The sequence below is a fragment of the Nicotiana attenuata genome, unplaced genomic scaffold (genome assembly GCF_001879085.1).
Source record: "Nicotiana attenuata strain UT unplaced genomic scaffold, NIATTr2, whole genome shotgun sequence".
Classification (NCBI taxonomy): domain Eukaryota; kingdom Viridiplantae; phylum Streptophyta; class Magnoliopsida; order Solanales; family Solanaceae; genus Nicotiana; species Nicotiana attenuata.
Window position 1 is genome coordinate 1,111,128 of NW_017670237.1, and position 27,018 is coordinate 1,138,145.

At 39.7% G+C, this 27,018-nt stretch overlaps 1 protein-coding gene across 1 annotated transcript; it reads right to left on the bottom strand.

Moving 5' to 3' along the window:
* Positions 1–3,169: 3,169 nt before the first annotated feature.
* LOC109236391 (high affinity nitrate transporter 2.4-like) lies at positions 3,170–5,259 on the bottom strand. The gene is made up of 3 exons (XM_019402565.1): positions 4,321–5,259; positions 4,123–4,238; positions 3,170–4,044 (listed from the first exon to the last, which is right to left on the bottom strand). Exons 1-3 carry the CDS (start codon positions 5,137–5,139, stop codon positions 3,375–3,377), a joined length of 1,605 nt encoding a protein of 534 aa, XP_019258110.1. The 5' UTR covers positions 5,140–5,259; the 3' UTR covers positions 3,170–3,374.
* Positions 5,260–27,018: the final 21,759 nt, after the last annotated feature.

Sequence of the window (27,018 nt, forward strand, 5' to 3'; positions counted from 1 at the left end):
ATATAGGGAGCCAATATCCCCAGCTTTTCCCTGACTCAGGTACTTTTCTATGTCCGTTCGAGGACCAACAGTTGTTTTAGTGGTGGAGAATGTGACGACCCAAAAGTTCATCTGGTGTTTTAGAAGTCAAATCTATGTTCCGAGGTGTTAAAAACCTCCTTTTGTTTCACCTCAATTTGCGTGCGGAGTCCGGGCGTATATCCGAAAAGCCCTTCTGTGAAAATTTGAGAAAAATGCTAAGTTTTGCCTTTAATATGGAATTAAGTTGACTTCGGTCAACATTTTGGGTAAAGGGACCGGGACCCGTGTTGCGACGGTCCCGTAGGATCCGTAGTAAAATATGGGACTTGGGCGTATGCCCGGAATCGAATTCCGAGGTCCTTAGCCCGAGAAAAGAATTTTTAAAGAAAACTGTTTGCTGGAAAATATAAGCATTTGTAAAAATGAAATAGTGTGTAATCCTGATGGTACGGGCATGTATTTTGGTTTCGAAGCCCGGTACAGGTTTAAAATAATATTAAAACCGAACCTCCAAAATTTTGTAAGAATCGGAGTTGATTTGATGTAAATCAGACCCATAATTGAGAAAATGGAAATTTCAATGTTCTTGAGAATTTTACGAATTTTGGTGCTAAATTCGTAGTTGTTGATGTTATTTTGATAATTTGTTTGCACGAGCAAGTCTGTATGATGTTTTTAGACTTGCGTGCATGTTTGGTTTGGAGCCCCGAGGGCTCGGGTGAGTTTTGGATAGGTCTCAGAGTGAGTTTGGACTTAGAAAAATTTCTGATTTGCATCTAGTATTGTTGCAGGCTCTGATCCCGCAATTGCGAGGTCAGGCTTCGCAATTGCGAGCCTGTCAGGCTTCACGTGCGAGGGGACTTATCGCAATTGCAATGACTGTCCTGGCCAGCACTAGTTCGAAATTGCGAACATCTTCTTCGCATTTGCGAAGTCAACATGAGTCAACCTTCGCAACTGCGACATATTGTTCGCAATTGCAACATCAGCAGACCTTGCAGTAGGTTCGCATTTGCGAAGGTTGTCTCGCAATTGCGAAGCTCCTGTCGCAAATGTGACATCTACGGCTGAGTAAAAGGGGTCTTGGACAGATTTTCACATCATTCTTCAAAATTTTAAAACCTAAACTCCTAGGGGCGATTTTTCAAGAGCAAGTTCTTCCCCAAATCATAGGTAAATGAATCCTAACTCTTTTTCTCCAATCAATGACATATTTTTACATGATTTCACTTCAAAATCTAGGGTTTTCAAGGGAAATTGGGTGTTCTTTGGTAGAAAGTAGGATTTTCAAATTTTGGGGATTTGGACCTCAATTTGAGGTCCGATTTCAAAACTAATTGCATATTTGAGTTCATGCGTGAACGGGTTTTAGTTCGAACTTCGGGTTTTGACCAAGCGGGCCCGGGGTCGATTTTTGACTTTTTGGGGAAAACATTGGGAAACCTATTTTTATGAATTAGAATTGGTTTATTTAGCATTTATTGATGTTATTAAGTAAATTATGACTAGATACAAGCGGATTGGAAGTGGAACCGAGAGGTAAAGTGGTAATTGAGGCTTGATTTTTGTCCGTGGAATTGAGGTAAGTGTTTGGTCTAACCTTAGCTTGAGGGAATATGAGTCGTGGTCTTAACTGCTACGTGTTAGTGTTTAGTACGATGTATAGGCATGGTGACGAGTATCTATACGTTGGTATCAAGCATGACCGTGAGTCTTATACCATGATTGTTGTGACTCTATAGTGTATTGTACATGCTTAGGTTGATGATTATAAATGTTGAACATGATTCATGATAAACCCTTCATAATTGACCATTGTTGAGTATTGGCTCAAGTTGGGAATTGTTTTGTGAAGTAATTGTTGGAATAAAATTTGTTATAGTTGATTCCCTTGTCGGGATGTTATTGTTCATATTGTTGATTCCCTTGCCGAGATGTTATTGTTTGTATTGTTGATTCGCTTGCCGGGACGTATTGTTTCTAATGTTTGAGTGAGGAAGAGTGTAAAACACGAAGGGTGATGTCATGCATGATATTGTGAGTGAGTGTTAAAGCATGAAGGGTGATATCGTGCCGATACTGTGAGTGTTAATGCACGAAGGGTGATGTCCTACCATAATTATGAGATTTAAAGCACCAAGGGTGATACCGTGCCAGTATGTGAGAGTTAATGCACGAAGGGTGATGTCGTGCCATGATAATGAGAGTTAATGCACCAAGGGTGATGTCATGCCAATTCTGTTGATTTGTATAGTGAGGACGAGAGTAAAAGCACGAAGGGTGATGTCGTGCACGTGTTACTGTTTCCTTATTCCTGTTGATATCATTATGGTCTTCTTTATGCTTTTCTACTGAATTTCTGTTAAGTATTTGATATTCCCCCCAGCATGTTTCCCTTCCCATCTTTATCTGTTATTTTCTATTTTTATTATCCGTTTGTTTATGATTTAAATGCCGGGTTTATATGGTTGTCGTGTCGTAGCCTCGTCACTACTTCACCGAGGTTAGGCTCGACATTTACCAGTGCATGAGGTCGGTTATACTGATACTACACTCTGCACTTTCTGTGCAGATTTCGGTGCTGGACCTCGTGAGTAGATCGTGGGTTGCTTCCTTCAGTCCATAGGAGACCCAAGGTAGATCTGCCGGCGTTCGCAGACTCCGGAGTCCCCTTCCTTATGTTTTGATATACCGTCTCTTTTCATTTCGAGAACAGTTGTACTTTTCTTTTTAGACCAGTGTTTGTAGACATTCGTAGATGTTCGTGAAATTGTGACACCAGATTCTTGGGCAGACATGTACTGGAGTATTGATTTTGTTATAACACTTCTGTGCTTTATATCTGCTTAGTTTTAGTTACTGTTTATATCTGTTTGTGTTGATTGCTAATGTGTTAAAGTCATAGTAGTTGACTTGCCTAGCTTTCACGAGTAGGCTCCATCACGACTTCCGAGGGTGGGATATTCGGGTCGTGACAATTGACATTTAGGATAAATGTTAAGAGCTTTATCCTATTGGAATCATCAAACGAATCTGAGATCGTATTCTCAAAAGTCAAAAGTAAAATCTTGGTCAAACTGTTCCAACTTAAATGGAATCACTTTGACAAAGTGTAGATCAGCACATATATAAAGGTTTGCATAAAATGGAAGGAGTAACTGTCTCGAGAAATACAATAGCAAGACCAAGTTGGAGTAGAATATTTGAAAAATGTAGTAGTTACTTACAGAAAAAGGATATATGACAAAACGCAGATCAGTACATATATAAACTATAATAGCTGAGCTGAGCTTGTATAAATAGCAATCAATCACAATTCACTATTATATCAAAACTGTATATATTATTTTTCATCAAACGTGCAGTGGAGTAGAATTAGGTGGGGTAACAGCTGAGGAAATTATGTGCTTTCTTCCACGTTCAGATCGGCTATTCTCTGCAAATTTAATACTTCCATGGTGGAGTCCTTTTTGTTTCTCATCATCAGTCCATTCTGAACAATAATAGTGTTCTTCATTGTACCTTTTATCTTTTGAAGCTGGAAGGAACATACTTCCCCACTGTGGAAAATGAATAAAAGCTACAGGGACAGTACAAGCCACAGCCATGAACCCCATCCAAGTTAGCCCCGTCGCTGTAGAAAATCTTGTTGTTGAGAAGAAAACCAACTGTGTTAAGCCTCCTCCAAAGTTGCCTCCAGCTCCAGTTAAGCCAGAGATTAAGCCTAATGATCTTCGCGACACGAAAGGGATGACACCATAAGTAGCACCACATGCAGCTTGAGCTCCAATGGAGAACAAGATCATGGCTACAATGGCTGTGGGAAGGGTTTCTGCTTTGCCAAGCCAAACACAGAATACTCCTCCAAATGTTTGCACTATCCACAAGATCCATAGCCTTCCTCTCATCCCAAATTTTCGTGCTGCTAAATCAGAAGCATATCCGCCAAAAGGACGAGCCACAAAGTTGATCATGCCATATGTTGCAGCTATAACTCCTGCTGTGTGAAGCTTTAAATTGAACCTGTAGACATATTTTTGTATGTTATTATGAGTTTCAAGCAAAGGAAGTTCTAAATTGTATTAATAGGCTATGAATTACCTGTCGTAAAAGTACTCTACGATGACATTGTTCATGCAAAGTTGAACTCCCATAGAAAATCCGTAGATGAAAAAAAAGACCCATGTCCTATAATTTGTCACTGCAAACCAAAATATCTAAACATGAAAGTCGGTCAGCTATATATATATGTGTGTGTTTTTTTTCTAATATAATTAAGGAATGAGATTAATAACTAACTTTAGAAAATTTATCCTTGTGTACATGACCCCTCTTTTGGAGGGTACTAAGATTACCATCTGGCAAGTCTTGGCCAAGAATCAAGACCATAACCCCAACGATGATATGAAGCCATCCAGGGATGAAAAAGGCAATACGCCAGGCAGTGAATGGAGTTGCTCCAGTAAGTTGAATTATGTGAAAAAGGAAAGGCATAAGAAGTTGAGTGACACCACCTCCCATGTCTCCCCACCCAGCTGCAACACCATTAACAAGCCCAATAATCTGTCCATTAAACATGGTACTCGTCCAATATTGGCATGACACAAATGTTGCCAGTGAAACTCCAATCATGAACCGAACAGCTACGTATCCCTGAGCTGATGACACAAAAGCAACTGAGAAAACAACAGGGGCTGTTAACAGATTGACAAAGGCACAGCCATATCTTGGTCCTATTAAGTCACACAGTACACCCATGACAAGCCTCGAGAAAATGCTGCCAGAAACAGAAGCAACACCAGCATTGCCAATGTCTGATCTTGTCAAATCAAGATTGTCCCTAATTATGGGAACTAGAGGAGCAGCAGCAAAAGTGGAGATCAAACATGTGAAGAAGGAGATCCAAGCAAGATGAAAGGATCTCATATGGGGTTGAGCAAATGAGAAGATTTGCAGAGTTTTTGCTTTGTGTTCTGAATCGACCGGCAAAGAAAATTTTGTAGCTGTGTCATCATTATCAGAGGGGTGAGGTTGAGATGACACAGAGAAGGCAAATGTTTGTTCTCTGCCAGTTAAACCATGCACAGAGCTGCCAATGGGACCTTCAGTATTAGCCATTATAGATATTTCTCACCCCACAAAAGAAGCTGTTTCGAGAAATATTTATGACAACAGCTGAAGAGAAGAAGCTAAGCAGAAATCTTAATGTGATTGTGGTTCTTGGAAGGGAAGGCCACGGCAATATTTATAATGTCAGAGCATTGACATTGTGAAAGCTCACCGATTGTTGGCATCACCAAACAAGTATTTCTTCTGGAGATGTGTCATAATATCGACACGAAGTTTCGTTGAAAATTCGTAGTAGTATACGTAATAATTAAGCGCTAGCTATATTCCTTTTATTTGAAAATAAATGTTACAACTAATAATTTCGTTTACTTTGCAAAATGAGCCCTGCTTGTTAGTTACTCCCTCCGTTCCAATTTATATGAACATATTTGACTGGACACGGAGTTTAAGAAAAAATGAAGACTTATGAAATTTGTGGTCCTAAACAAGTCAAAAAGGTGCCAAAGTATTTGTGTGGTTATAAAAGCTTCCCATTAATGACGGAATTCTAAATTTAAGCTAAATTGTTACTAAATTTAGAAAGGGGTCAATTTTTTTGGAACGGACCACAAATGAAATAGATTCAAATAAAATGGAATAGAGGAGTAATACATAATCTATTCGAGGGATCCAATGGGATCAATAATCGCTCCATTTATTTGGGATGCCATCACCTGCCTTTTTTTATTTTCTTTTTCTATTTGTGTTCTTTAGGTGGTACGTTGTTTCACCTATCAAGTATATCTTCTGGAGGCGTGTCATAATATCTACTTATAATTGAAAATTTGTAGAATAAATAATTAAGCTCCAGTATATTCCTTTTATTGAAACTAAATGTTACTAATAATTTCGTTTATTAATGATGACTGCTTTGTTAATAAATACTTCATCCGTCTCAGATTTTATGACACTTTATTTTTTGTGATCAGTCCACAAGAAAGATGTATTTCTGTATTTAGTAACAATTTAAATTTAAACTTGCCATCTTCGACAATTCCTCATCTTTTGACCTAGGTTTGACGTTGATATCTAATCCCAAAGGTCCAATTTCTTATAACCTAATAAATAGATTATTATTCTCTCCATCCTAATTTATGTGATGATATCTGACTAAGTACGAAATTAAGAATTAAAGAATAATTTTAAAGTTTATGGTCTGTAATTTTATGTCATATATGTTTTTGTGATTACACTTAAAAAACCAAATATAACTAAGGAATTACACATGTAATTAGCTACATTATCGAAAAAACAGATTTATAATTACTATATTATATACTTACAAGGGTGGATTCTGTACTTGTTAAGTTTTTGGCAAAGTTGGAAGGGAAAAAAATGATTCACGTTTCGCTTTCTCCCCCCCCCCCCCCCCCCCCCCCATCACTGCTGTCTCAAGTAATACAAAAGTCATTAATTGTGTCATAGTAAATGAAATTGGCGAATAACACATAAGTGCTTTAATCTTTGGGTCATTGTGTTCTGAAACTCAATTGTAATAGTTTGAACTTTAGAACATGGTATTCTAAAGTTCACTTGTAATAATTCGAATCTCATAATATAGTGTCTTAAAGTAATGTAATACAATTAAACTTCATGATACTGTGTACTGAAGTTTGAAATACTATTTCAGCACACACGGTTCAAATTTCATTCGAATAGTGCAAAGCCAGTATAATTGGTAACATTTAGATTTTGTCTCTTATTTTTAATACTAGTTTTTAGTCAACGTTCCATATATTGCATATTTGCAGAATATGCCAAATTGGAATTGTTCGAGAATATGCCACATTGGGTGGTCATGACTTGGCTTTCTTAATCTCACTGACCAAGGAACTGAATGCTTTAAAAAAAATATTTGTTCTCCACATTGCTACTCTTGAGGTTACTTGCAGTTTGATGTTTTATAATTCAATACCACACAAGAGGAGGTGATTTGTGTGGTATCTAATTTTTCGCTTAACTTGATTATAGAAGGACCTAGTTCTTCTATGTGTTCCAACTACTACTGTTGCGAAATAATAAGTACAGAAATTAAAGAACACAAAGATTTTACGTAGAAAATACTTGGCTCAAAAAGTGAAAAAACCACGACCTACTTTCCAACAGGATTTTCCCAAACTCTACACTAAAATCACTGAGCCAAAAAACTGCATTTACAAAAACTCTTTTGTAAACCTAGGATTAACTCTAATCCCGTTGTAGCACACAACCTCAACTGTTGCGACAACTTCAAGTTAACTCTAACTTGAAAACTCTGAGTACCTGATACAATCGCTTCTAGATAAGCTGAAAGGTACATTATGAAAAAACCTACTGCAATTGAACTAGAATAAAAGACAGACACTTGGAATCTTCTATCTGGTTCAAGTAGCTTCAGGTTTGCACGCTTGAATCGCACACAAATTGCTTTCAAAGTTGCCTTGCTATTTTGCTCTCAATTTACGTTCAACTTCTGCTTATGTGGGTTACCTGTAAAAGAGAACAACACTGGTATTTATGAAGTTAGTAAATAGAGATTAACTAGAATTTTGATGCTACTGTTTCTTGGTGAAAGAGTTCTAGTTGATCTCATCATCTAGCTCTGTCCTTCTTTTAAGCCGTGTTCTCTTTGTGCAAGGAGTCTTTCTCCTTATCCAATATGCAACCTTTTCGATCATGATCAGGAGATATCACTTCTGGTAAATTAGGTTTATCTCCTTCACGTGCATCTCACATGCTTTAGTTGACCATATCCGTGCATCACAAGGATGGACCTGGTCCATGTCTGAGTTCCTTTTTCCGTCTTCAATACTCACCTTTACTTGGGCCAACAAATTTCCCCTTTTTGATGGTGACAAACTCTGTGTTTTTCACTCACTTAGCCCTGTCAGAACTCAGCTAATTCATCAATGCAAAGTTAGAAAAATTTTCTTATCATCAAGGACCAGGTTCATTAGGTTATAAACATCACTTATTCAGAATATAAAGCAAGCAAAATATATCTTCCCCCTTTTGACATCATCGAAAAGTTGCATAAAATTAGTGTGATCCCAGACTTTTAACAATTACTCATGGCCACTGGGGCAACTGCAAGTGCAATCATGGATTAATCATCATAAATCAAACAAACATATTCAAACTATCAAGGAAATATACACAGTCAACAAGAGAATAACCAGAAAACTTCATTGCTAGATAATATGATTCTACCACAATCCACAAAAAGAAACAAAAACAGTCAAAACATGAGCAAAATAAGAAAAATCCCTAGTCTAGGTCACTGAAAGGTCTAGACACATTGCAAGGATTGAAGGCAAAGGAAATTAAGGTTTGGAAGAGCTGGAGGGTTGGGTTTTGGCTTGGAGAAGGTGCAACATATTTTGAAGAATGCCATCATTCTTCTCCTTTTCCTTTGTGAGCTCAGTTCTAAGAGCATCTCTCTCAGATTCAACCTCTGCTAAACGAGCCTTCAACCTAGTTATCTCAGCATCTTTTGCCCCACTCTCCTGCACTAGATCTCTAACCTTGCTATTAATGGGTATCCTTTTAGATGAACCAGGTTCATTGGGAATGGCATTGACCTCATAGTCACAAGCAATAAAAGTGTTAATTCCAAAATGGTCTTTCCTTGTGGCCATCTCCCAATTCTTTAATGGCACCTTGCAGCGATCAAGAACAATAGTTAGAATAAACCCATAAGGGGTGGCATGGGACTTTGAGCCATTGATCACCCTATCAAGCAGCTTGATCATAAATGTAGGCCAGTTGATCTGCCTTCCACTTTCAAGACACTCCATCAACAATAAATCCATGTAGTTAGCAATCTGTCTTCTTTCCTGCCTGGGCAATAGACATTTGTTGACAAATTCAAACAGGACTTTGTGGCATGGCTTCATTTCACTCTTGTACACGACCTTGGCTTCATTCACATCTGGGACATCACAGAACCTCCTAGTGATGGCAAGGGCAGTAGGAAGGGAATCCAGACTTGGCCATTTTTGCCTTGTGTAGTCATCATACCATTCAGAAGGGATGTCAAGGATCTCACCCAGCTCCTTTGCATCAAATGTCACTTGAGCCCCTTTCACTTGACCGGTAACTCTGCCATCCTTGACCTCTGCATTTGCTATAAACTCAATAATATTAGTCACGGCCAACCTACCATCCAACTAAAGGACTATGTCCTTCTAACCCTAAGCAGCAAGATCATTAACTAGTCAAACCATCCTTAGTTCCTCCAAATCCTTCAGAAGTCTACCCTGCCAAATTTGGCCAGCTTGTCTTGTTCAGCATCAGATTCAATCTCTTCTTCACCACTCCATTCTTCCTCCTCAATAATTCTAACTTGCTTGGTTTTCATAGCAAACCTTGTCCTCTTGGCCAATGAAGGTTCAGCAGTCTTAGACACAGATGGAGACTTCTTGGTAGAAGTCTTGGTCTTCTCGGGCTTGGTTGTCTGAACCTCCACAATTGTGTGTTCTTCCTGATGGACTTGTTCCATCTCAGCAGGCTCTGCCACCTTAGCTTTCCCTTTATCAATCCTCTTCTTCTTGCTTTCTGCTATAGCTTTTTGTAACTAATTCTCACTCTGCTTCACCATACTCTTTGTGGCCCTTCCTTTTGGTAGGGGAATCTCAACATTTGTTTGAGAAGCAACCTTTCTTTTCTTGGTAGTTTTTGCAGTGCTGGGAGCCTTTGGTGTTGGGGTTATCCTTTTCTTGGAGTTATAACTAGCACCCACTTTCTTCAGAAGGTCTACTAGGGTCTCTTCAATAGATGAACCAGGTTCATCTGCATGTGAACTTAGATTAACCAGCCCTTCAATAGCCTCCCCTAAGCCACTTCCCCCTGCTTTCTTGCTACTTTCAACCACATTTTCATGCTCAGCCCCACATATAGCTAGTCTACCTATTTCAGAAATGTGTGAAGAATCAGCCACTTCTTTAACTCTTCACCTCACATCACTACTCACACCCTCACTCTCCTTTTCTTTTTCACTTTTATTTTTACTCCTCTCCTTCTAGACTCAGGTGTTTCAACATTCATAACAGACCCAACCAGAACAAACCTGTTATCAAAGTTTTCAACCAGGATGGGGCGTACCTAAGAAGGGGGTTTTTGAACCTTCTCAGAATCTGAAGACCCAGTTTCTTCCCCTTCACTCGCAGATTTGAAGGAATCATCTGAGTTTTCAGAAATTTGAGCTTGGCTATCCTTCAATTGTGCTTTCAGTTTCTTTGAAAGTGCACCTGTAGCTACAGTCTTGCGAGCAAGCATTGTTGATACTCAATTTTCCCCTGTATATTTTTTTTATATATGCAAAATATCTTTGAAATAGCATATATAGCCATATATAAGCATATCCAAGCATTTTACTATTTTTTCCCATAATTCTTAAGGTTTTAAACTGATTTATTTCCTTTTTCCTCCATAAAAGCCCAATGATTATTTTCAAAATTATTACTTTTTAGTAATTTAATTATTAGGATTTTATATTTATACTAAAATATAGCTAACATAATTTTTATACATTTTTACAAATTTATTTAGTATTTTAAAAGCTTAATTGCATATAATTGCAATATTAGCCTATTTTAAGATTAAATTGCGTTTATATTTAAAAAATTGGCTCCAGTATCTTTAATCTAATATCTATATATTATTAATTACTTTAGTACCTTTAATTTGTTTCCAGAAAATATTTTACTATTTTTTATAAAATAAATAAGGGAAAATGGCTATTTAGATGTTAGCCTGTTTTTATTCCAATTTTGGCCAGATTTGGCACCCATGATCCAACCCAATTTCAATTTCAAATTGCCCAGCCCAATTCCTAAAACTACCCGACCCACAGCTCGTCTAAACGACCCGCCCGACTCCCCTTTTAATCCCAGCCGTTGATCTAACAGATCAACGACTCACGTTATCCCTTTCCTTTTTTAATTTACCAACACCCCCTAAACCTAAATCATTTTCACCTACCAGCCGCCTCTGAACCCTCCCATTCTCTCGAACTCTCTCAACCACTCTCAGAAACCCTAGCCGCCATCTCTATCTCCACCACTCCCACCCTAAAGCCACCAGAATCCATGTCTTCCAAGGCCATTGGAGTCCTATTCCCACCTCCTATAACTCCTACACACCTAGTTTTTAAAGGTTCAGTGCCTGATCACGACGAAGCTTGGTCGAGGCCTCGCTTGATTCGAGTTCTGTGGCCATCTCCGGCCTAGCTCCGGTATGCCATGGCTGTTCGAGCCTGATTTTGATTTCTCCGGCTTAGATCAGTGACTTTTCCAAGCCTTTCTCACTACTGGGGTTCTTTTGAAACCCTAATCCTTCGAGGTTTTTCTGATTCCTTTAGATCCGGTGTGTATCTATGCTTCCCCTAAGCTTTTAAACGATTTTTCTGGCTTTTCTTCCAAAAAACTACTTTCGAAACCATTTCTTTTCCGATCTATGGTTTTCTGAAAGTATTTGAATGTTTCTCTGACTTTCTTTTTCTTTTTGTGTGTATTTGCCTCTACTGTGTTCTTGTATTTTCTTCTATAGTGTTCTTGTATGCTTCTTGTATATTTCTTCTGCTGTATTTTCCTATATTGTGTTCTCGTATGCTTTTTCTACTGTATTTCCTCTAATGTGTTCTTGTGTGTTTCTTCTACTGTATTTTCCATTATTATGTTCTTAAAGTGTTTCTTATTAAGTTTCATCTACTTAGCTCTGTTTAAGTTTCTTCTAGAACTTCTTAGCATGCTTTTTCTACCGTTGTTATCAATTTTTCCCGTTATGTTTCATATTAGCTTCTTGTACTCTATTTTTCCTTTGAGTTCTTCTACCGTGTTATGCATGTTACTTTTCTATCATGTTTTCTCCTGAGTTTTTGTTGCTGAAAGAAATATGTTAGAGTTTCAGTTCTTCTCTGAGACTTCTGAATCTGTTTCAATTTAATTGCTTGCCCTCTCATCTTTGCACTCGATTAATGGTGGAAACCATAGAATTTGGGGGTTCTTCCAAGTTAGGCTATGTGATTTGCTTGAACTAGGGTTTGATTTCAAAAACCCTAACTCTTTCAGACCAATTTCAAGTCTCTGAACTGAGTTTGGACATCCTTGTTTTCATACGATTCTGAGTTTTTGCTATATTCTCCTAAGACCGTTTGCATTGGGCCTTTTGTATGCTACTGGATACTATTTCTCTTCTGCATTACTGATTTATGTGACAACCATTACCTACTGATTTTTGCAAAGGCATGACATCTTCTTTCAACTCAACACGTTTGCATGCTTTTTATATATGAAAAACTTCCCTCTAAAGTGGCTTTCAAAGTTGTGACCAGTTCAGACTTCCTTCTAAGCAAGTCTGATTGATTTCTTTCCATTATTTGCTAATTGCCTTGTGATTCGACTTAAGTTAAAAAACCTTTTCTCATCTTTTCTGACTCGGTTCATTCATGGACCAATAATTGCAAAATCTCAGACCCTTTGATTTACTGGCTACTAATTGATTTTCTCACCTTATTTGTACAACCGTTTATTTCAAATTCTGTCCTTAAATAACTCTCATGTATTTACCCCTAAGTGCCTACTTTGCACAAAGTTCTTAGCTAATTTCTTTCCCTAAATAGTTCTTACCCGTTTGAATCTGAATTCCTTGATTAAAGGAAGTCTTGTGTGATTGATTCTTAATTGATATTAAGTTCATTAACTGTTTTATCACCTTATTTCCGCCTGATTTTCACACTATAAATGCACAACTTTTTTACAAACTCGAAAAAAAAGAAGAAAACATACAGTCTTCCTGACTTACACTTATACACAATAATATTCTCTCTTCTTGTCTGCATTATGGCCTGTTTACAAGACTTACTGCTTTTCTTTACTTGATTATTTGAAACTAGTTTGTCTTGATTTAAGCTTCAGCATCATAACAATGTGTTTATTTATAGTTTGTGTATCCATGTCTATTTGCTATTTCTGTAGAGCTTAATATTTCAATAAGCATGATGCTTTCTTTCTGTTTGTTTCTGCTACTAATCCATATTCTCTACCCCCTTATGTGTTTGACCATATGGTTCAAGACATGTCAATATGTAAGTTATTGTCCATGAATTAAACTTGATCCTTTGAGATCCTAATCGCTAACAGTGTGTTCCAACAGGCTGTAGGTGTGCTAGCATTTCCCATTGCTGGGTATGCCCTCCAGCCTGTCTTTGCTTCTTTACCACCTCCCCTATACCCCTATGTGTACTGATTTGATCTGTTTCCCTTTTCCTTTCCCCTCTCTGAACTCTGCTTCTACACTTGCACTCTCTCTTAGTCCCTAAGTTCTACCCCTCTTTTGTGAGCCTTGCCTTGGGACCTTGAGTTCCCTCTGAACATGGACTCTTGAGGGCTGGCCCTTCCACACTGCACTATGTCTTAATCTGGTAATACATTTGTGTGTGAGCACTGCCTGGAGTCCACATGAGGCTCTTAGGGAACTCTTACACATCCAAATGGGAGAAAGGCTTTGGATCATGATCTCTTTGGAGTTGGTTTACTTCATACTTCAGACAGGAAACTTGAATCAGGCTCTCCTTGGTTGTACTTTTCTAATTTCTGATGTATTTTCTTTTATCTTCATTCTGTGCTGTAATAATTTTGTAATAAACTGTTGGGGATGGCTAGTGAATAAGAGAGGGGATAACTATGTATGCGAAGGGTAGATAACTTGCCTATAGGTGTATATCTGAATTTCTGCACTCTCATATAGATATCCTGCATATAGGTCATTTCTGAATTTCTGCACTTCTCATATAGATACCATGTCTGTAGGAATTATGCATTCTCTCATATAGATACCATGTCTATAATTACCTGGAAATCTGAATCTTGCATATGCGCATAGAAAACATGCCTATAGGTCTTTCTGAATCCTGCATATACATTTTTCATCAGACAATCATGTTTATAGATCTTAATTAATCAACTGCAACTAGATATCATGTTCATAGGCTTTAAAATGAAATTCAGCACCTAGATATCATGCTTATAGGTTTTCTGCATTTCACCATGTCTGTTAAAAGGGGTTTAAATCAACACGCATAGTAAGCATGTCTATTGGAGTTATTAATCAAGTCTGAGTCCTGTCACTTGTTTATACGTCTAAAACCAATAATAATGACGACCATCAGTTGCAAAACTTATGATCTCTTGCTAAAATTAGCTTTCTTTAATAACTGACGACTTTCTTAAATCAGTATGTATTCAGTTTATTTCATTGTTTCTGAAATCAGTAGATATCATGCCTATAGGACCCTCGTCCAACACCTAGGCAAGCCTTAGGGCTAAAATTATAAACTGAATCAGATTTTTATTAGCTACAACCAGCAAGCAGGCCTGATTCAGGCTTCTTATCTGAACTATGTAATAAATCAGTCTGCCTCAACCTTTAAGCTTAATCAGACCATTAAACAATATGTGTAAGTCATGCTAAATTATGTGCTTTCTTTGGTTTGAAGGAGGTCTATCTGAGCCCTTCACTTGTTTATGTGTTTTCCCCCAACTTGCTATACGTGTTTTTGTATGTCGCCTTAGTATTTTTGCCTTTGAAACTATAAACAAGCCTAATATCCCTTCCCTTTAGGATTAGAGTCCTAACTGCCTCCTGGACTGATAGGATTTGGGCGGGTAATAGCATTCAATAAGTGAACGAGACCACTCCGCACTTTAATATATTAACGGGGTGGGAAAGGGTAGATATGGATATGATGACCACGCGATAACATCACGTGTAGCCCCTCACTGAGGAGTGATTACCGAATGTTGTGTGGGGTGATCCATACCTAGGACCCCCCTACCCTTTGTTTCTTTGATTCTTTGCTTCTTTTTTTTTTAAAATTTTAAACTATTTCTCTAAGGAAAAATCAGTATCCCTTTCGTTTTTTCTAACTTCGCTTATTTGTAACCATTATGTGCAAATCCCCTCTTACTTGAAGTTTTATTTGCCTATGTGTTATTTGCACTTAAGTCACAACAATAGTTTGGCTGGGAACCACACTAGTGGATCCTAAGGGGTGCCTAACACTTTCCCTTTGGGATAATTTCAAGCCCTTACCCAATCTCTGGTTAGTTGACTCAAACCCTTCTTAGTGTCCTAATGCACTTAAATCATTAGGTGGCGACTCTTCAATTCAAAACCCAGTTCCCAAAAGGGAACGAGTTGTCTTCCCAAATGTCATAAACCCGATTTCGCGAGAAAAGGGGGCGCGACAGCATGGCGACTCTGCCGGGGAATTTCTTTTAGGCTTCTACCATTTCAGGCTATTATTGTGACTTCACGCCTCTTTATATGTCTTTATTTGCTTAATGCCTTTAAGTATTTAATTCCCTCTTCTTCTACAAAACTAACTTGTCTTTTGTGTCTTTCCTTTTTCTTTATCGCTTTCCTTAACTGCTTTCCTTTATTACTGTTTTAAATTATGAAGAACTGTTGTAATTATTGCTTTATAACGTGCAAATACGTGACAACTTGTTTAAATTATTACATAAGCATGTTTTCAACATCATATTCCACTCGTGCCAAAAAAAATACCATAGCAACGCTTATAATGAGTGGTTGCGCTCTTCCGATATTATCAGCCCCTAAATCCGGCAAAAGCATATTTGCAGTAAAACCAGTCGATCAACTGTGTAGTCGACGGTTCCGCGCCTTTCTCTCTTGAGTTGTCCGCTCAAGGGTACCATTCTTATACCCCATAGAACCCTTACTCTATTTAATTGTGCATGCATTATGGTCAAACCTAGCCAAGTCAGTTATGTTGTCCGCATAATGACTCTTTAAGACAACCTTGTCCAAAGTCCACTGGGTTTCCCTAATACCCAAACGGACACTACCACGTTTTGTGCATTTATTTGGAGAACTAAATGCTTTTATGCCAAATTATTGATATTTAATAGTCGAGTCTGGTGGGGGTAAGGGCCTAACCCTTTTGTCTTGCAGAAACATGAGGCACGAAGTCCCCAGATTCGGCATGGTCACCAACATCCACCCAAAATTGCTAAGCTGGTGGGAGGATCTTCATTCCAGCGATCAGACTCTTGTCCTGAAAACCTAGGAAATCTAAATTCTCTCCTGGAAATCCAACCCAACAACAAAATCATAGAAGCTGCTACTCTATTCTAGGATTATGATAGGTCTGTGTTCCGTTTCGGAGACGTTGAGATGGCACCACTGCTCGAGGAAATAGGAGGACTGGCTGGTATACCGTGGGAAACTCCGGGTTTAATAATGCCGAAAAATCGCAAGGGTAGATGTTTTCTCTAATTGATGGGTTTAAAGAAGAATCCAGACTTGACATGATTGAAAGAGCCGTACATTCCCTTTGACTATTTGTACGAAAGGTACGGTCACAACAAATCTTACCGTACCTATCCTGATGAGTTTGCCATTACCTCATTGGGTCATATCCATCGAAGGGTCTTTGTATTTATGTTCTGTTTTCTGGGGATGATAGTGTTTCCAATGAAGAAAGCAAGAATCCACACCCGGCTAGCCATGGTCGCTAAAACATTAATGGAAGGAATTGGAGGGCAACCATTCAGCATTGTGCCCATGATCGTCGCAGAAATATACCGAGCCCTAGAGAAATGTCAACGGGGAGCTAGTCACTTCGAGGGTTGCAATTTGCTACTTCAGCTGTGGCTCATGGAGCATCTACAAAATGGTGAATACCGACAAGAGATACAACGAAGGGACTTGGACAATCATATCGCTTTCCATCACCCAAAGCGAATGAATTATATCCCTGATATGTTTGCTCAGCCAGAGGATGCCAACGGATGGTTCAAGCTATTTTGATAATCTGACCGAGGAGCAAGTACAATGGATTTTCGAATGGTTTCCAACCGAAGAATTCATCTCGCCCGATCTCGAGACGCACCTTTTCTGATATTGATCGGTCAGAGAGGAATGTACCCTTACGTCCCTCTCCGAGTTATGAGGCAAGCTGGTAGGAAGCAAGTTGTACCCATGGTCGACAAGATGAGTCATTTCCGTGCTGACTTCCAGGCTGACGATAGTCCTTACAAGTGCCAATCTCAGCATATGTGGCACTGCAAGATCGTCATGGAAAGAGATACAATCGAACCAGATAGATACCACGCAGGGTTTGGGTCAACCCGGGTTTGTTCGAGTTCACAGGATCATCGATGAAAAGGCTGAAGCACAGGTCAAGTACAACCAACTGCGCAAGAGGATTTGGGAATGTGAAAATGAGCACCGTGAAATACAAAAAGCCAACCAAAGGCTGATTGAAGAGTGGAAAGACATAGCTGTCAGTGCCAACAAGCGATTGGGATACTTGGAGCGGGGTTTAGTTGAGCTGGAAAGGAAATTTCTTAAAAGGATCGAGGACTGCCAGAATGCTGAATGAACCGAAGGCGGACACCTAGCCAGGGCCTACCTATTGCTGGGACTTCGCGAGTTGGGAAATCTGTTCGATGGAGCCAGGGATGCCGAATATGAGGAAGGTCCTTCTGGGACCAAGTAGGATATGAGTTTTTCTTTTCGCTCTATCAAATGTAATAAGGCCGATGGCCATTAGTGATTTCCATTTCCTGTTTATTTAGTGTCAATTTAGGATTCATCTATTTTTTATCAATAAAATGAGGCATTTAGCATCCTTAGTTCTCCAAATCAATTTGTCGCTAGGCCTACCTCCGGCACAACGAGGCTCCAAATCAGGACACGCTTCATATTCCAGCACTATGTGTTTAAATATTGCAACATTTTTTTATGATCCTCACTAACTTGTTTACCTTTTTGTTTTATTTTTTGTTTTGTTATTCCCCTCCCCAAAGGTTAGTTCGTGCACTCTGACATGATCATCTTAAGTAGAGAGGCAGACCTCAATAATTGGACTATCAGAACAACCAGAGCCCGGCGAGCCTCGGAGTAGCAAGGCTGATCATGCACTATTTTCTTTTATTTTACTAGTCGACTTTCCTTTCGCATTTTAAATTTTGCAAGAAAGAGCTCCAATGTTCAAAAACAGCTATAGAATTTATCAAAGCATTTCGATTTTCTTATAAATCTTACTCTTATTATTTTCTCTCATTACTTTATTTATACAGCATTACTATTACTTATCTTGATGAACCAATGACTGTGACATGCAATGAGACAACGCAACGAATAGACATAGACTCAGAGGAAGGTGACATACCAAAAGAGATCGTTAAGGAAGTGGAGAATTTTGAAAATAGGCCAAAGTCCAACTTGGACGAGACCGAGATTGTTAACCTGGGAGATGCAGAAAACGTCAAAGAAACAAGAATCAGCATTCACATATCGTCATCAGAAAAGAAGGAATACACAGAGTTTCTAAGAGAATATGAGGACATATTCGCCTGGTCATATGATGACATGAGTGGGCTGAGTACATCTATTGTGGCACACAAACTACCAACTGATCCGACTTGTCCACTGGTAAAACAGAAGATCAGAAAGTTCAAACGTGATATGAGTTTGAAAATCAAGGAAGAAGGCACCAAGCCGGTCAAAGCCAATGTTCTCGGGGTAGTGGAATACCCAACATTGTTAGCTAACATTGTGCCAGTGCCAAAGAAAGACGGGAAGGTCAGAGTCTGTGTCGACTACCGAGATCTCAACCAGGCCAGTCCAAAAGACGACTTCCCCTTGCCAAACATACACATCCTGATTAACAATTGCGCCAAGCACGAGTTGTAATCATTTGTAGATTATTTCGCTGGGTATCATCAGATCTGGATGGATGAAGAAGATGCTGAGAAAACGGCTGTCATTACGCCGTGGGGAATGTACTGCTACAAGATGATGCCGTTTGGCCTTAGAACGCAGGGGCCACCTACATGAGGCCACGACTATCATTTTTCATGATATGATGCACAAGGAGATCGAGGTGTACGTAGAAGACGTCATCATTAAGTCAAAGAAGGCCACTAATCACATGGAAGATTTAAGGAAATTCTTCAATAGACTGCGAAGGTATAACCTAAAGCTGAATCCCGCGAAGTCTGCATTTGGGTTTCCAGCTGGAAAATTGCTTGGGTTTATTGTGAGTCGTCGGGGAATAGAACTGGATCCATCAAAGATCAAAGCCATTCAAGAATTGCCACCGCCAAGGAATAAGAAGGACGTAATGAGTTTCTTGGGGAGACTGAACTACATCAGCCGGTTCATAGCACAATCTACAGTTATCTGCGAGCCAATCTTCAAGATGTTGAAGAAGGATGCCTCCACCGAATGGACTGATGACTGCCAGGAAGCTTTCGACAGAATCAAGGAATACTTGTCAACACCACCAGTCTTTGTCCCGCCTGAACCAGGTAGACCTCTGTTACTCTACATCGCAGTGTTAGATGGTGCCTTCGGTTGCGTCCTGGAGCAGCATGATGAAATGGGGAGGAAAGAGCAGGCCATCTATTACCTCAGCAAGAAGTTCACCCAGTACGAGGCCTGGTATTCTCTGTTAGAACGCACCTGTTGTGCTCTAACTTGGGTGGCTCAGAAGTTGAGGCACCATTTCTGTGCCTATACTACATACCTCATATCAAGGATGGATCCTTTGAAATACATCTTTCAGAAGCCCATGCCCACCGGCAAGCTAGCCAAGTGGCAAATCCTGTTGAGTGAATTCGACATTGTCTACGTAACTCAAGAAGCAGTCAAGGGACAGGCACTAGCAGATGACTTGGCCGAAAACCCCGTGGATGGAGAATACGAACCCCTGAAAACGTATTTTCCTGACGAAGAGGTATCATTCACAGGAGAAGATATTGCAGAATCCTATGACGGGTGGAGAATGTTTTTCGTCGGAGCAGCAAATCTCAAAGGATCGGCATAGGGGCAGTCCTTGTATCAGAAACCGGTCAGCATTATCCGGTGTCTGCCAAACTCAGGTTCCCGTGCACCAACAATATGGCCGAGTACGATGCCTTTATCTTGGGGCTCAAGATGGCTATTGACATGAACATTCAAGAATTGCTAGTAATTGGAGATTCAGATTTACTTATACATCAGGTCCGAGAAGAATGGGCGACCAAGAACTCCAAGATACTCCCTTATCTACATCATGTATAGGAGTTGAGAAAGAGGTTCACAAAGACAGAGTTCCCGCATGTTCCCAGAGTCCAGAATGAGTTTGCCAATGCATTGGCTACCCTATCATCTATGATACAACATCCGGGAAAAAACTTCATTGATCCCATTCCAGTAAAGATCCATGATCAACCAGCTTACTGTGTTCATGTCGAAGAAGAAGCAGATGGAAAACCTTAGTTTCATGACATCAAGGAATATTTGGCAAAAGGAGAATACCCAGAACTTGCAAACACTACTCAGAAGCGCACACTTCGAAGGTTGTCCAATAATTTCTTTCACAGCGGAGGAATCCTATATAGGAGGACTCCTGATTTGGGATTATTAAGGTGTGTCGACGCAAAAGAAGCATCCAGGCTATTAGAGGAAATTCATGCCGGGACCTGCGGTCCATATATGAACGGTTTCTTTTAGCAAAGAAGATACTCCGGGCTGGTTACTTTTGGATGACTATGGAAACATACTGCATCCATTATGTTCAGAAATGCCATAGCTGTCAGATACATGCAGACATGATCAAGGTACCCCCAAACGAGCTTAATGCAACAAGCTCACCATGGTCGTTCGCCGCCTGGGGAATGGATGTTATCGGACCAATCGAACCTGCCGCATCAAACGGACACAGGTTTCTCCTAGTGGCAGTTGATTATTCACCAAATGGGATGAAGCAGCATCTTACAAAGCAGTAACTAAGAATGTCGTGGCAGACTTTGTCCGCGACCGTATTGTTTGTCGATTCGGGATTCCAGAGTCAATCATCACTGATAATGGCTCCAACCTCAATAGTGACCTGGTGAAGGCCATGTGTGAAACCTTCAAGATCAAACACAAGAATTCTACAGCCTACAGACCTCAGCTGAACGGAGCCGTAGAGGTCGCCAACAAGAATATTAAGAAGATACTAAGGAAAATGATAGAAAAGCATAAGCAGTGCCACGAGAAGCTATCATTTGCTTTATTGAGGTACCGCACCACAGTCCGCACATCAACCGGGGCAACCCCCTATATGCTAGTTTATGGTACGGAGGCAGTCATTCCCATCGAGGTGGAAATTCCCTCCTTAAGGATCATACAGGAAGTAGAACTCGACGATGCAGAGTGGGTGAAAAGTCATTACGAGCACCTAGCTCTTATAGATGGGGAGAGAATGAATGTAGTTTTCCACGGTCAGCTTTATCAGAACAGAATGTCCAGAGCCTTCAACAAGAGAGTCAAGCCGAGACAGTTCACACCGGGGCAGCTGGTGTTAATGAAAATTTTCCCGCATCAAGATGAAGCCAAAGGGAAATTCTCTCCTAACTGGCAGGGTCCATACATGGTTCACCGGGTTCTAACAGGAGGAGCCCTTATACTTGCAGAAATGGACGGAGAAGTTTGGCCGAAATCGATTAATTCAGATGCAGTCAAGCGATACTATGTGTAATCTTTTGTTTTCCTATATGATGTAATTTGAACTACGTCTGACCTGATTCCCGCTTAAGAGGGGATATGTAGGCAGCCTTATGGGTTCAGTCTCAATTCAATTTTTCATTTTCCCCGCTATTGGAAACTGGGGCAGAATTTTTAGGAGGACCCTCAAAATTCCGAAGTAATTTCAGTCGATCATCGCAAGTAGCTGCCAGAAGTATCAACCCATTAAACTGGGGCAGAATTTTGAGGAGGGCCCTAAAAATTTCGTAGCAGGAGAGGTTGCAATGTCCTGAACCACGTCACAGTCGTCGGTTCATCTAAAAAGCTATTTCTTAACTATATACTTATGTCATACCTTTTTACAAACTCATGCATGTTTATTATCGAAATCGCTTTGTTCAGCAACGCTACCCCAATGATACATACCGTATCACTAGATCAAAGCCGAACAGGTCAAGCAAGGACAACAAGGATAAGAACTAACCTCCCCTCTACAAAACTCACGATTTTTTCTTTGGATGCAGGCATTTGGATTACAAAAGCATATGACAGACTACACACCCACAAGACAAACATCAATTCGTGAATTCAACTCTCAAGATTGTTTCACTTACCGACTGGTCAGCCCAGCACGCCAGTAATATCCAATATATCACCGTATCCCCAGCGATCCCGACATCGAAACTTGCTATCAACTAAGAAACTCTATCACCATCTGCTACTTTACTTTATTCTGCATTGCATAAGGCTACCATTTTGCCTTCCGAGACTAAACATTGTCTCCATCCGCATACACTGCATTGCATAAGGCTACCATTCTGCCTTCCGAGACTAAACCCTGTCTCCATCTGCATACACTGCATTGCATAAGGCTACCATTCTGCTTTCCGAGACTAAACACTGTCTCCATCTGCAATTGTTTTGCATGGCTGAAAGATCGCCACTTCATTTTACGTTTGCATGGTTGAAAGATCGCCACTTTATTTACGCTTGCATGGCTGAAATTTCGCCACTTTATTTTACATTTGCATGGAAGAAAGATCGCCACTTTATTTACATCCCGCACGGCTGAAAGATCGCCACTTTATCTACATCCTGCATGGCTGAAAGATCGCCACTTCATTTTCCATTTGCATGGCTGAAAGATCGCCACTTTATCTACATTTGCATGGCTGAAAGATCGCCACTTTATTTACATCCTGCACGGCTGAAAGATTGCCACTTTATGTACATCCTACATGGCTGAAAGATCGCTACTTTATGTACATCCTACATGGCTGAAGGATCGCCACTTCATTTTACATTTGCATGGCTGAAAAATCGCCACTTTATTTCCATCCCGCACGGCTGAAAGATCGCCACTTTATCTACATCCTGCATGGCTGAAAGATCGCACTATGCATCTCATGGGCTGAAAGCTCGCCAAACGCTGGCATGTCATGGCTGAAACGTATCGCCAAATCATCGTGAGGGCTTCATTCTTCGGAGCATCGATTCGCAGTACCCCGAGACGACCATGTCATTGGGCCTTGGAAGAGTCCCCTTAAACGTACGTCGTACTACTACTACTACTACGTACGTACGTACGTACGTACGTACGTCGTACGACGACGTACGTACGTCGTCGTACGTACGTACGTACGACGACGTACGTACGTACGTACGTACGTACGTACGTCGTACGTACGTACGTTACGTTACGTTACGTACGTCGTACGTACGTACGTACGTACGTACGTACGTACGTACGTACGTACGTAACGTAACGTACGTACGTACCGTAACCCGTAACCCGTAAACCGTAACGTACGTACGTACGTACGTACGTACGGTACCGGGTACCGGGTAACGGGTACGTACGTACGTACGTACGTACGTACCGTACCGTACTTACTTACTTACTACGTTACGTACGTACGTACGTACGTACGTACGTACGTACGTACTACTTACTTACTACTACGTCGACGACGTACGTACGTAGAACTTTGTCCCTACGTTTACGTGTACCTATCCCTACCATCGGTACGTGAAAGATTCGACTACGTTTACTCGTACTATCCTACATCGGCTGAAGATACGTCCACTTCAGTTTTACATTTGCATGGACTGAAAAATCGCCACTTTATTTCCATCCCGCACGGCTGAAAGATCGCCACTTTATCTACATCCTGCATGGCTGAAAGATCGCCACCTATTGCATCTCATGGGCTGAAAGATCGCCAAACACTGCATGTCATGGGCTGAAAGATCGCCAAATCATCTGAGGGCGTCATTCTTCGGAGGCATCATTCGCATACCCCGAGAACACCATGTCATGGCCTGAAGATCCCTTTAATTTCGCACATCATTATTCAAAGGCATCATGGTTCGGAGGCATCATTCTCATAGCCCGAGAGCATCACTTCATAGCCTGCGAATCCTTTATTATATGCTTCATGGCCCAGGACATCATGGTCTAAAGACGTCATCCTAACCGTCCAAAGACAGCATTCATGGTCCGACGGGAACTTGCATCATGTTTAAATTGATGTACAGTATGCGTTTGTATTGCTTATTTGCAGGTAAACCGGCGAGCAACGGCCATCTCGGCAGGAGCGATTCCGCTCCGGTGCCCGCAGCCCTACTGAACCTTAACCATTCTTCCCAACCTGAATATTGCGTCCGTTCTTGAAAGGTTTCCATCGGCAAATTCCGCCGACAGATCCCGAACTACATATATTCCTATAAGACCAGGGATATGTAGGCAGCTCAGAAGCCGGGGCACGGCCAAATTTCTTCAAAACATTTCGTTCGGTAAAAATTGGTCATCATGTCTTTACCCGACAACTCTTTCATCCTTCCCCGGTAAAGAGGGGCAGCTGTTGATACCCAATTTTTTCCTGTATATTTTTTTTATATATGCAAAATATCTTTGAAATACCATATATACGCATATATAAGTATATCCAAGCATTTTACTATTTTTTCAAATAATTCTTAAGGTTTTAAACTGATTTATTTCCTTTTTCCTCCATAAAAGCCCAATGATTATTTTCAAAATTATTACTTTTTGGTAATTTAATTATTAGGATTTTATATTTATACTAAAATATAGCTAACTTAATTTTTGTAGATTTTTACAAATTTATTTAGTATTTTAAAAGCTAAATTGCATATAATTGCAATATTAGCCTACTTTAAGAATTAATTGCGTTTATAATTACAAAATTGGCTCCGGTATCTTTAATCTAATATCTTTATATTATTAATTAATTTTGTACCTTTAATTTGTTTTTAGAAAATATTTTACTATTTTTTATAAAATAAATAAGGGAAAATGGCTATTTAGATGTTAGCCTGTTTTTATTCCAATTTTGGCCAGATTTGGCACCCATGATCCAACCCAATTTCAATTTCAAATTGCCCAGCCCAATTCCTAAAACTACCTGACCCACAGCCCGTCTAAACGACCCGCCCGGAAGAGAGAGAGATATTTTCTTCTATCGTGTTCTTGTTATGCTTCTTGTAATTTCTTTACTGTATTTTCCGTATAACTGTGTTCTCGTATGCTTTTTCTTACTGTATTTTCCTCTAAGTGTTCTTGTGTGTTTTTTCTACTGTGTTTTTCAATTATTATGTTCTTAATGTGTCTTCTATTAAGTTCCATCTACTGACTTTGTTTAAGTTTCTTCCTTAAAACTTCTTAGCATGCTTTTTCTACTGTTCTTATCATTTTTGCCGTTATGTTTCGTATTAGCTTCTTCTACTCTATTTTTCCTTTGAGCTCTTCTACTGTGTTCTGCATGTTACTTTTCTATCATGTTTTCTCATGAGTTTTCTATTGCTGAAAGAAATATGTTAGAGTTTTCAAGTTCTTTCACTGAGATTTCTGAACCTGTTTCAATTTAATTACTTTCCCTCTCATCTTTTGCACTCGATTAATGGTGGAAACCCTAGAATTTGGGGGTTCTTCCGAGTTTGGCTATGTGATTTGCTTGAACTAGGGTTTTATTTCAAAAACCCCTAACTCTTATAGACCAATTTCGAGTCTTCTGAACTGAGTTTGGAATATCCTTGTTTTTCATACGATTCTGACTTTTGTCTAAATTCTACCTAAGGCCTTTTCCATTGGACCTTTTGTATGCTAGTGGATACTATTTCTCTTATGCGTTACTGATTTATGTGACAGCTATTACCTACTGATTTTTGAGCAAAGGCATGACATCTTCTTTCAACACAACAACGTGTTGTTGCTTTTTATATATGAAAAACTTCCCTCTAAAGTGGCTTTCAAAGTTGTGACCAGTTCAGCCTTCCTTCTGAGCAAGTCTGATTGATTTCTTTCCATTATTTGCTGATTGACTTGTGATTCGACTTAAGTTAAAAAACCTTTTCTCATCTTTTCTGACTCGGTTCATTCATGGACCAATAATTGCAAAATCTCAGACCTTTTGATTTACTGGCCGTACTAATTGATTTTCTTACCTTATTTTGTACAACCATGTATTTCAAATTCTATACTTAATAACTCTCTCATCGTATTACCCCTAAATTTCCTAACTTTGCACAAAGTGCTTAGCTAATTTCTTTCCTTAAATAGTTCTTACCCGTTTGAATATGAATTCCTTGATTAAAGGAAGTCTTGTGTGATTGATTCTTAATTGATATTCAGTTCCTTAACTGTTTGCTTACCTTATTTCCGCCTGATTTTCACACTATAAATGCACAACTTTTTTACAAACTCGAAAAAAGAAACATACAGTCTTCGTGACTTAGACTTATACACAATAATATTCTCTCTTCTTGTCTGCACTGTGGCCTGTTTACAAGACTTACTGTTTTTCTCTACTTGATTATTTGAAACTGGTATGTCCTAATTTAAGCTTCAGCATCGCAATAATGTGTTTATTTATAGTTTGTGTATCCATGTCTATTTGCTATTTATGTAGAGCTTAATATTTCAATTAGCATGCTGCTTTCTTTTTGTTTGTTTTTGCTATTAATCCCTATTCCTCTACCCCCCTTATGTGTTTGAGCATATGGTTCAAGACATGGCAATATGTAAGTTATTGTCCTTGAATTAAACTTTGATCCTTTGGGATCCTAATCGCTAACAGTGTGTTCCAACAGGCTGTGGGTGTGCCAGCATTTCCCATTACTGGGTATGCCCACCAGCATGTCTTTACTTCTTTACCACCTCCCCTATACCCCTATGTGTACTAGTTTGAGTTGTTTCCCTTTCCTTTCCCCTCTCAGAACTCTGTTTCTGCACTTGCACTCTCTCTTAGTCCCTATGTTCTGCCCCCCTCTTGTGAGCCTTGCCTTGGGACCTTGAGTTCCCTCTGAACTTGGACACTTGAGGGCTGGCCCTTCCACACTGCACTATGTCTTAATCTGGTGATA

Excerpts from the sequence above, each read along its gene's own strand:
- LOC109236391 (XM_019402565.1), bottom strand. The coding sequence starts at position 5,139 with ATGGCTAATACTGAAGGTCCCATTGGCAGCTCTGTGCATGGTTTAACT. Across the intron at positions 4,239-4,320 it reads ACAAGGATAAATTTTCTAAA|ATATTTTGGTTTGCAGTGAC; the intron begins GTTAGTTATTAA and ends TTTCATGTTTAG. Across the intron at positions 4,045-4,122 it reads GTAGAGTACTTTTACGACAG|GTTCAATTTAAAGCTTCACA; the intron begins GTAATTCATAGC and ends ATATGTCTACAG.